The sequence below is a fragment of the Solenopsis invicta genome, chromosome 5, assembly GCF_016802725.1.
Source record: "Solenopsis invicta isolate M01_SB chromosome 5, UNIL_Sinv_3.0, whole genome shotgun sequence".
Classification (NCBI taxonomy): domain Eukaryota; kingdom Metazoa; phylum Arthropoda; class Insecta; order Hymenoptera; family Formicidae; genus Solenopsis; species Solenopsis invicta.
In genome coordinates, this window is record NC_052668.1 from 27351835 (window position 1) to 27364042 (window position 12208).

At 38.8% G+C, this 12208-nt stretch overlaps 2 protein-coding genes across 4 annotated transcripts in view; one reads left to right on the forward strand and one right to left on the reverse strand.

The window, feature by feature from the left end:
• Positions 1 to 12208, reverse strand: part of LOC113004787 — a 204049-nt gene that overhangs the window by 143980 nt on the left and 47861 nt on the right. The window lies entirely within an intron of this gene.
• Positions 1 to 12208, forward strand: part of LOC105208141 (nesprin-1) — a 135614-nt gene that overhangs the window by 93695 nt on the left and 29711 nt on the right. The window contains 5 exon segments of the mRNA XM_039449107.1: positions 94 to 228; positions 1767 to 7579; positions 7797 to 8493; positions 8607 to 8906; positions 10719 to 11672. Coding sequence (XP_039305041.1) covers positions 94 to 228; positions 1767 to 7579; positions 7797 to 8493; positions 8607 to 8906; positions 10719 to 11672 — 7899 coding nt within the window.

Sequence of the window (12208 nt, forward strand, 5' to 3'; positions counted from 1 at the left end):
ACAATTAATCTGATTCAATAATCATACAATACGTTATTTCATTACCTGTGAAATAATTATTAATACCGATTTTTCATTTGTCGCAATGGACAGGCTCTACAAGAAGAATTAACGAATCGCGCACGTCAAATCTCAGAACTCGAATCGTTGCCGGAAGTGAGCGCGCTAGCGATAACGCTGAAGGAAGCCATCTTGGACGTAATTAATTGTCTTCAACGAAAGCAGCAGGTATCCAACGCTTTCCAGAGCTCGGGGGCTTTCGCTAATATCACTGTTCTTCACGGTGCCTCGATTGCTTAAAATAGCATTACAAAGAATTTGGGAAAATAATTTCTAATTTTCGAAACTTGCCAAAACTTCTTCGCCCTACTGAGAACATAAAATAAAAAGCTTGCGATTATTACAAAGTTGACAAGCTTCGTACAGTAAATCTAAAATTATAGAGAAATGAAACGGGCTGTTAATTGACAGTTGTATGCGAAATCAAAAATTTTCCGGATGAAAAACATCATGAATCTGCATTAAAACTGTCTCTTGAGTGAGTAAGGATCTGAAATAGTGCGTTTGGATTTGAATAGTCATTCCGGAAACAAAATGTGTAATATTCAATGATTAGACGATAATAAAAGCTTTGTAATGAGCGGCAATAAATAACGCAACTGTCAGCAATAAGTTCTAGTCAAGCTTAATAAAACAATCTCTTTTGCATGCTTATGTACGGACATAAATCGTTTAATTCTAGAAAACATTCTGGAAATATTCTTTCCTTCTTTTTTTTTTCTTCACTGTCATCGCTACAAACACATGCGCTTTTTATCATGCACCTCGTTTCATTATAGATATCACGCATCGTACATTTTATTTTTTAGTTCACACTGTACATTATTTGTTACTGTACATCATGTGATTTATTATATTTTCATGTATTTTCGTTTATCTTAAGGTGATGGATGTAATATAGGCATTGCATGTAATTAAGGAATGTTAATACACTGCTGTAATATTTCATGTTATTAAAGAAAATGCTCATTAATACCCGACCCTCTTCCTTTTATTTCGTCAAACATTATAGTTGTATATCATATTTAGCTCAACATGAATAATGTTGTAAATAATAATATCGCGTAAATAATAATTTCTATGTATAACATGCCGATCGATCAAGTCGATAAAACTAAAACTTTTTAAATGTGTGCATATATTGTTTATATTATTTTTATTAAAAGTATAAATCATTCAATTGCAATGTGTCAATGCTTAGCGATAATTAACTTCATATATTATTACAAAAAATATATTTTATACTTAATAAAAATTATTTGTACGTTAAAATGTAGAATAGTTTAATTATCGCAAGTTATAACATGTTGCAAATAGCTTTTTATAACGGAAAGTAGATATAAATATTATCAGACACATTTTGTATATCACTGTACAAATAATTATTATCCATGCGTTACTTACTAAATTAAACAAATAAAATTAATAAATTCCAATTTGGGTATTACCCCATCTTAGCTTTCGTTTTGATCCGTTTAACAAGAAAAATGAAACCTAATGTTCTTTTTATTTTTCATGATTAAAATAATAACAATCCTAAATGCAATAATACATTTTAATAATAATTTCTTAATACTATATTTTTTAGTTTGATACATATTTCATACATATATGTATATATAGAAATACAAACATTTGCAATAAACATCTAAACCATAATGCTGCAAGTATATGTCAATATTTCAAGAAAATCATTATCCTCGTAGGAGATCTGTGATGAGGAAGCTCAAGCTGATGACGAATCGACAGAGAAAGACAATGCTACTCTGGATGAAGCACCCTCCCTTCATTCCTCCATAGAAGATGGTTCGCCATCTTTGGCTGATGTTTCCTTACAGACAGGTCAAAGTCTATTGATCGACGACGTTGCCGAAAGAAAGATGCGACTCACAAAACAGACATCTACGACGCAGATGCCGTCGACAACCACGTGCCATTCTCTCACGACACAGACATCGCAAGAATTATTACCAAGCGAAGGTGCTCAGGCGCAGGAAGCTATAAAGGTTCTAAAGACCACAACGGGCGATCACGATGTGATCGAGATAGCCACCAAATACGTGCCGTCTAGTTCTAGTCAAGAGACAGCGCGTCGGGAACAATCCAGTATTTTGCCCAGCGAAGACATCATCGTCGATATGAAATATCAAGACGCGAAGAAGACCGATAGCGCGACGAGTGAACTGAACATCGTCCACGCCGCGCCACAGTCCTTCGAGACGGTCCTAGTCGAACCGGATGACGTCACTACCGAAGTTGTCGTCGACGCCGATGGCACGAAGAGGATTATCGTAAGGAAGTTACGACGTACTACAGTTACCAGCAGACAAACCACACAGCAGCGTGTGTCTACACTATCGACGGCGCTCGGAGACGCGCCGCCGATGATGCAAGCTTTCTCAGAGGCTGCGATGAGAGATCAGCAGGTCACCATGACCAGGACGAGACCAGATGGTACCATCGAGACCACGACAAGGCAGATTTACGGCGGCAAAGTCACTACAGGCGCGCCTACAGAGGGTATCAATGTGGAGGAGTACGAATCCGAACCTCGTTACACGCGCATGGTGACGCAAGGTCAGATAGGAGATATCAGCTGCCAACCAGTCGAGGAGGAGATACTATTGGAGGGCGGTGAATACCAAACAAAGACGTCAAGCGTTCATGCCGTGGTGCAACAAGTTACGAAACGAGTGATCAAACGAACGCGTAAAATCATCCGGAAAGTTACCATCGTAGATGGCAAGGAGACCACTACCGAAGAGGTGATCGAAGAGCCTGAGGAAGTAGAGATAGACGAGCAGGATATACCGTACATTAGTATCAACGTGGTTAAGAGCGAGGATCAAAAGACCATAATTCCGGCGGAACAGGCAATCGAACAGCGAGTAGAAACTTCGATGCAGGGGCCGTTCTTTGGTCCATTTGCCAAAGATATAACAAACGTGTGTCGAGATAAAACAAAGGAGATCGCAGAAATTCCGGTAACAATTGCGGAAAAGGATGATGATGTCACGGAAACTAAAACATTGGATATTGAAGATCGCAAAAAGGAAACTACATTGTTAGGAGAGTCCGCGAGAAAGGGGGTAGATTTTAGAGCAGAGGTAGAAGATTCTAAAATAAAAATGGTTGATAAAGATGTTTCTACTGTACCAAGTGATGAAAATAAACGAAAAGAAATTGAAGTGCAAACAGAGGATAAAGAAGAATACGAGCATTTCCCTACTAAGGTAAATGGCGTAGGAACACTTGCGATTGATAATCAAGCGTTAATTGATGCTGAACGATCTGCCGTTTTGCAGACCCCTGTCGAAGATGTCTATGTTACGACGGTACAATCGGAATCTGTAAAATCTCCATTAGAGCCGGCTGTAACAGATGATGAACCGGTGGTCACCAAAGCTACTTGTAAGTCTGACGATGCACCAGTAAAGAGCGAAACACTCAGTATCGAGCTAGAAAATGGCACGGTAGAAGTAGAGACGCACCACGGTGATAGCAGCACTGTAGAAGCTGATAAAGACGTATCAAATGTCGTTGTGTTAGAGAAAGAGCCTGATGGGAAGGAAGAGCCAAAGAGAGAGACATCAACCAAGGAAGTTGCAACCTTAACGTCACTACAAAAACCAGAGTCAGAAAATGGATCGATTGTTCTAGCTAAATTAGACATTTCTGAGCCGGATAAAACTACTTCAAGTTTGAAAGAAGAAACATTTTCTAGAGAACAACAAATACTACCAGAATCGATCACAAGTGGAGATAAAGACAAGTTTAAAGATGAAGCACTTAAACCAGAGTACAAGCCAATGTTTCATAAGGTTGAAATATCTCTGTCGGTGCGTAAGGAAGATGAGGAAGTGGAACCATTTGTCTCTATCAAAACTCAAGCAGAACGACCAGAGATTGCCCCGTATAGCATCGTCATGGAAGATGTGGACATTAGTTTACCAGCAGACAAGGAAACGACGGAGGTGATACACGATAAAATTGTGCAGACCACCGCTTTTCTCACGGCTGAAAAAGAAACGGAAACTTTGGAATTACATACCGCAGAAAAAGAAGTTGATGTTCACATCGAAACGCCAGAAAAGAGCAAGTCGGATACGACGAGTCACAAAAGTAGAAAAAAGAAACGGCACAAGGATAAATCAGAGTCCTCGGAAAAGCCCATAGAAACAGAATCCAGCACTTCCGTTACTACGTCAATTGCCGAATCTATGGAGATCAATATTCCGTCATCTGATTCATCTAAACATGCTAGTGAGCAACCGCAACCGGATGTTGCAAAGATCATAAAATCCATTACCGAATCCTCTCTAAGTTTAGACGATGACAGTATGGCAAAGAATGGATATCAACCGGATGATAAAACTATGGATGAATTGTCGATCGCTCCAGAGGATGACATAAAAAAGAAAAGAAAAAAGAAGAAGAAGCAAAAGGTTCGATTGCCTCGAGATAAAGATTTGACTCACATGCCTAAAACTAGCAGTGACGATGTGGCGTTCACGGACGCTAGTCTTCCTTTGGAGATTTGTGAAGTAAAAGATGTGACCGCAGAGGATAAAATGAAAGAAAAAGAGATAACAAAGCTAGAGAATGAGGCAAAAGAAACTAAAATCGAAACGATACAACAAGAAAGTATACGCAAAGATGTGTTAGATGACGCGCATACTCAAACAGCTGTAGAGACATGTGATGTATCGACCTCATTTACTCCAAAAGCAGAAAAAGAAAGTCTCTCTACATTTATGCAAACATCTCCTGAGCTGGTACCATTCACTTTAGAGGAAGAGATACAAACGGTTAAAACTGAAGAGACACATATTGAGACGCAAACAATTTTAGAACCTGGGCTCGATTTTAGCGCGCAGACTATCACAGAAGAAATCCCAGAAGTCGAAGATTCAGGTGTGCAGACTATGACACCCACAGCGACGCCGATGGAAGAGTACGCTATTCAAACTAGTCCAATAGAGAATATCACTTCTGCCGTAGAAACGGAAGATTTTCAAGTACAGACGACTGAAATTGATGTTAATTCCACGGAAATGCAAACTTCACCAGTTGAATTATCTTCAATGATAGCAATTGAAACACAAACAGCAATAAATACTATGATGGAAGTAGAACAACAGACTACCCCACCACCAGTGATAGAAAAAGTTATTGTGCAAGAAACTTCTATGCAAACGTTGTTGGAATCTTTCGAAAAGGACATGCAAACAAGTGCCCCGACTAGTCCACAACAAATAGACGTTTCGCATACAGATACTCAAACAGTCGCAGCGCCAGAAATTCCTGCTGAAACAACGGAGACACAAACGACACCTGAAGAGAGTCCTCGAAAGGTGGAGTTGCAAGAATCTGAAATGCAAACAAAATCGCCCGAACCTACCAAAGAAATCATGATGCAAACGAGTCCAGAACCTATACAAGTGAGCGAAGAATCTGCTCAAACCATCGAAGAAATAAAACATACTATCGAGGAAGAATCACAAACGGCCAGTCCGAAGAAAACTGAAACCTTTGACAGTTCGGTGCAAATAAAGGCAGAAGAATTGATACCACGAATCGAAGAGAGTATACAGAATATTCCTGATGTATGCGAGATCAGCGCACAAACATCGCCAAAAGAAGAGAAACATCCAGCTGAGACAATTTCGGTATCTCAACAGACAACGCACGTTCCAACTCAGTCTGTTGAGGTATCTACGGAAGAATTCAAGATAGAAATAGTTGAAAAAGAAGATTTATGTAAAGCGCCCGTTCCAGTGGAAACGGCTATCTTAGAAGAAACAAAGAAGGAAGAAAAAGTAACGTTTATAGATTTAATGGAAACTCCAGCAGCACCTGATGTACAAGTACCAGAAATTATGAAATCCTTAGAGGAGGTAAGAGAAAAAGAAGTTACGAATAAGCTGATACCAGAGATTTCTACGATTCCAGAAAATATCGTACAGATGGAAACATTCATCGAAAACAAAACGAAACATGAACTTCCTGAAATATCTACAATGGAAGGTCCAAAATTGTCGGAGACTATCGCAAAGACAAAAGAATCCACACAGTCCTCAATGTCAGAAAAAGACACTACTTCGGATACGTCATTTGAAATCCATGTTCACGCGACTATAGAACTATCCGCCAGTGACACACTCGATAGTGTTGCGTCTGGTAGCAGGACCGATACTTCGCAGGATACTACAATTGCCGAAGATCTCAATGACACAAGTGTCACGGAGCATGATAATAAAGCGGCAAAACGGCAAAAGAGGAAGAGAAAGCATAAGACTATGGAAATTATTCTACCAAGTAAAGATAAGCCAGAGCTTGACTCTATACACGGGCAACCAATGGAATCCCAAGATACTGTCACGAAACTGTCATACTGCGATGTTACTAAACAGCGTGCAAGCATTCCCGAAGAAGACATTCGGGAATCATCCTTAGATATTTCAACTACCTCGGAAACAGTACCTATAACAGCGAGCGATCCATTTGCGATTGACTCGAGTCATAACATTCCAGAAACAACAGTACCTGAAGTAGAAACAGTACGAAAGCCATTTGCGCTTAGTAGACCGGCGATAGAACCACTGTTGATGTCGTCAAATCAGCAAAAATCGTCCGGAGACCCATCTACGCAATCGTCACCCGAGCCAATGGACACTACTGAAGAGCCGCTGACGCCCATAGAAATCGAACAACCTATTCTGAATAAAGAGTACGTTAAGCCATTCCGGGCGGAGATCAAGACATACGTCGAAGTAATATCAGAAGAATCACCTGCTGTATCGACCTTATCCAGCGCTGAAGCACACGAAAAGAGAGAAGCGCAATTGTGGAAAGAACCTGTTACCAAAGTATCGTCTCCTCAAGCTTTATCCGCGACCTTTCTTCTGAAGGAATCCTCGGGATATAGCGCCAAATCGCAACATCAAGGAACGCAAACAACGCAAGCTACTAAAATAATAACTGACCGAGTGAAGAATTTACAGAATACCAACGAATCGAGTCATTTAGGTAATATTTTGCATATCGCGCATCTAGAGGAAGTCACCACGGAGAGACTTGCGGAAGAACGTTCATCGGACGTTCGCAGGGAACTGTCGCAGCTAAGAAATGCTGTTCAAGAGAATGATGTGATAGTTGTCGAAGAAACTCTCGTTACCGTCGTCGAAACAATTTCGACCTGGCTAGAAACCATTGAATACCGAATCTTTCTAAACAGAGAATGTCCAACTGGACCTTCTCACGAAGACGCTAGAACGTTCGTTGAATTGAAAGACGAGGTGAATCATGTAGAAGGAAGTATTCGCGAGCTCGACAACATCTGGAAGCAACTGGAGTCGAAATATCCGAAGGAGGAACGAGAGAAATTGCGAGAATGTTTGGATGCCCTTGAGAATCAAGTGAAAATTATCGAGCATGTCACTACCGATGAAGAGAAACACGCTAGTAGGCAACTCGCAAAATGGGATGAATTCCTAAATGGCATTAATAACATATACAGGTGAGATATTAAATTTGAATAAACATTGATAAATAGTAATTTCTTAAATAAATCTTTTGTAGTATATTTTTCTGTATGTTTTGTTAAATTCAGAAACAAAAGTCAAAATAATAAACAAAAAATCGAATAAATTCGATGGATTTTATTGATAAAATCGATAAAAAATAAAATTGATGTCTCATTACTTTCCTTTTTTCATGATTAATTCTTGTTACAGGTTAATCGAAGAGCAACGTAAACAGCTCGATCACATAATCGAAAGCGAGTATTCCACACGATGGAAGTTACAGGAGCTCGATAAATTGGAGAACACGAATCGTTGTCACATGTGGAAGACAAACAGACTTCTCGACGCCGCTCGCGAGTTATTGCGCGATCATCCTGGCAAGATTATACCCGAAGAAACCTACACCGCGCACGAAACGACGAAGATCATCGAGCATAGTATATGTGTCGAACGAGAGCGTCTGCTTCAATTGCTCGCTTTAGCCGAGGAATACGAGCAAACTCTTCAAGAATTTGCGCAAATTATCGAAATTGCTGAAAATCTACTGGACAGTCCAATATCCGCGATAAGCCTGGAACACCTGCAGGAGGAGATGCAGAAGCATAGAAAGTTTTTCGTCAATCTAAACCACTGTCGCGCGATTCTCGAATCGCTGGAAGGCAATCTAGATCCTGAAACCCGAGCCAAACACTCCGGTTTGCACGAAGAATTACACAGTAAGGCAACGGCGTTGCTCGATCAAGCAGCATCAAGAGCGCAACAAATGGCCTTGGCCGCGTCCCGATGGACGCTGCTCGAGCAGGGTGTAAAGGAAGAAAGAGGATGGCTCCAGGTTGCACACCAACGAGTCCCTGATCTTCAAACGGTGACTTCGATAGACTATGATCAATACATCTCTTTATACCAAGTTAGTAATTATATATTAACGCTATTAACATTTACATGTACATTAACGAATCCGTGAAGCGAGAACATTCTGTAAGTTTTAATTTAACGATTTGTCAATTTGCCACACTTTAGTCTCTATCTTCGGATGTTGCAACTCATCATGCACGATTAATTCAACTACTCAGCGTGGCATGTAGCCTTCGTGATCTTATCAACATTGAGGATCCTGAAGACCGATACGGTGAAGCCTTAGAGGTGATCGTGAAGCTGCAAGATAACATCGAATCTTCACTGAAAAGACTACTGGCCTTTAAAGAGAGTTGGAACAATCAGGAGATATTGACCAATCGCGTAGAGCACTGGATGACAATGGCCGAAAAGAAACTCGCTACATTAAGTGATCCATCAGGAAGTTCCATGCGCCAATTCTGGGTAAGCGTTCTCTTTGATCGCTTCGTGTCTGAATTTTTGTAGCTATGTTTATAACTTAGTAATCCAGTAAAATATTTATCGATAAGCTACACCGTATCTGCATTTAGGTCATGTTTTTCCAACGCATTTGGCCTCGTGCCATAGAAAGCACATATCTTCTCTTCCACGCGAACTATATTTTTAGCACGATTAAATTTGGAGAACTAATAACTTATATTACGTAATATTCGTCTTCATTTTTATCATATTCGTTTTCATCAAAATTTAGCCTGCATTTGATATTGCATATTGTTGATTATCCATCAACGGATAATAGAAGGAAGAAGTGTATACAAAGTTCTTGTTTTTAGAATAACACAATTCTCAATACTCAAAAGAAAGAGAATATTCTCGTTTTGAGAATGCCTTTATTTTCAAAATGGTAAATATTTAAATTATGTAACGTTAAACAGACACGTATTTTACCTGCGTATGGAAATTTTGATTGAATAAAAAATACATACGTATACTTATGTTCTCATTACTCAATTAATATATATCTAATTTTCATAAGTTGAAAAAAAAGTATCAGATAGAAAAAAACAATATTTTCACGAATTAGAATTTCTTAATGTTATCATCAAAATAATCATTGTGCTCTTTATATGATTATTATAAATTGAAATAAATAAATTTTGATATTATGTATATAAATTTTTTATATTATATTATCATATAGGTACAAAATTTAAAGTTAGAGGAAGGAATTTGGTTAATAAAATACATTCTTTTTAAATCGGTAAATATTAATGCGACACAATTCTTTCAACAACAATTTGTTAATCATGATGTTCAACCAATCATCCTATAAGTAGAAATTTGTCGAGTATATTGAATGAACGTAATTTACAATTTACTGAACGAGGAAAAGTGGACGCGTTGTGAGATAGCAGGGGGTCGTGGAATACTAACAACTAATTTCATAAAAAGTATTTTTAATTATACAAGTATAATTAAAATTATAAAATTTCAATTATAAAGTTTCAATTATAAAAAGTACATTCAATTATACAAAATCACAAAGATCCTTTGTATATCTTACACTAATAAGTGCCACAAAACAAAATTTTATAAATATTTTATAAAATATATTTTATTTGAAAAAAAAAAAATTTTAATAATATCTTTGGTTTAAAAAATAATTTTTTAGAATAATTTTTTTATTAACAGTAAGCATTATGCAACGTTGATTATGAGCTTATTAAGTTGCTTATTAAGAGTGATTACACTCATAATACAAATCGCTCACGATCTTTCTCACACTAAACGATATTTTATATGCCGAATTTATACATTATGAAATTCATTAAATTCTATTACATTATTTGAAAATCATATTAAAGACCTTCAAGCTAGATTAATGTTTAAAAATTAATATCTAACGTACTTTTCAAAATGACGTAGAGTATATATTTAAAAAAAAAAAAAAAAAAATATCGCTGCTACCTGCAAAACTCAGCTTTTATACAAATGTAGTGAACATTAATGTAATACCAGTAACCATCCTACAATGTCTAAATAGACTATAACGGAGTAATTTTAGCAGTTGCTCTTAGAATTTAACGCAAAAAAAATTATACGAGATATCATGGTATTTCACCATTCGACATGTATCTCCCCCAACATCATCTTTTCAAATTATATATAAACAATGACTGTTAAATAGAATGTATTAATTTCTATATATTGTTTTTATCTCTGTTTGATTGCATAATTAAAAATTTTTAAATAAATTAGGCCTCAAAATTTTGAAGCGACTCTTTGTACTTGCAGGAATTGAAAGCGCAATATGAGGTCCACAACAACATGCGTAACGAAGCGGACAACTACTTCGAGCAAGCTCTGCGAATTATACCTCTATCAGACGAAATGTTGCAGCGACAATTTCATTATGAACTGCAGGATCGTTGGAATGAAGTCGGTGACAAGATCAATGAGATTCAAAAAGACGTCACTCGCAGCATTTCCTCGGAGATCTCGTCGAACGAGAAACTGAAATTGCTCGAGAGGGAACTAAATGAGTTGCGAATAACCATCAACAGTTTCCACGGGGTGCTGAAGACAGAGGAGGAACTCGACTTGTACGTCGAGCGACTCACCATACTGTTCGAAAGAATCTCCTTAATCCAGAATGAGATAGGCAGATTAGGTCTTTTACCTGCGGCGGAGAGCGAAAGAGTCGGAATTTTATTATCATCGGCGCGTTGCATTGAGGGACAGATAAGCGAAGAGCTGGACTCGGCGCAGCTGCTCAGAGAAAAGATTCAGGCTCTTCAACGCGGATTGAATCGCTTCAGAAAGGCGCACAAAAGATTGTCGACGATACTGGATCAGTGCGAGGGTAGCGAGAGGCAGGAGAGCGACCTGGTGGCCGCGGCTGTGGATCGTTGCCGATCGGTCGCAAACGAACTAACCGTTCTCTGGCAGGATCTGATGGCGTTAAGACAGATGCTGCACAATTTGCCGACCGGCATGAGAGTGACGGTGTCGCCGGTGGGCATAGAAAGAGATCTGTCCAACATACAAGACGCGCACACCGAGCTCGAGTCCAGGTGCGCGCATCTGCTCTTGTTACTGACGAACAGATTGGAGCTGTGGCGACGATTCGAGAGGCAGCTGGAAATAGTGCAGCAATCCGTTCAGGAAGCGGATTACATGATGGAACTGTTGACCGTTCAAGATTCCGTCGATTACGACAGATTGCTGAAGGCCACGGAACGCCTTGAGGTGAGTTGTAGTTTTCTCCTATCATATCGGTTCACCGCGAAAGTGGAGCAATGTGATTTATATTCATGACGCTGATATCCCTCAATGACATCGTCAGTGACTCGTAATGATTTTATGGGATATCAATTCGATTCTCATTAACGTCGTGCATTATTCGCTGCGAGTGAATGGGACAGTGATTAGGAAAACGCATTATGAAACTGGACCAGAGAATCGGACTAGATTATAATCTCGAAGCTTTCAACTGACTCTCTTTATAGCTTATAGATGATCAATTAGAGCCCTATCTTCGTAGCGAGTTAGGCCTGTTCTTTTCAGGCTGAACTTCTTACGCGAATCATACTTCCTCATTTCTTCCTTTCACATTGAAAAGGGAAAAAATAAAGAATAAAAAGACTGAACTGTACAAGGAGTTCAGCCGAAAGGAACAGATTATGACGTCATCGAACAAATCCGATTATAAATACAAGCCGATCTTATCAGCGATACGGATTGTACACACGCGTTACGCGAACGTCGCATTTCTCAACGCGCGC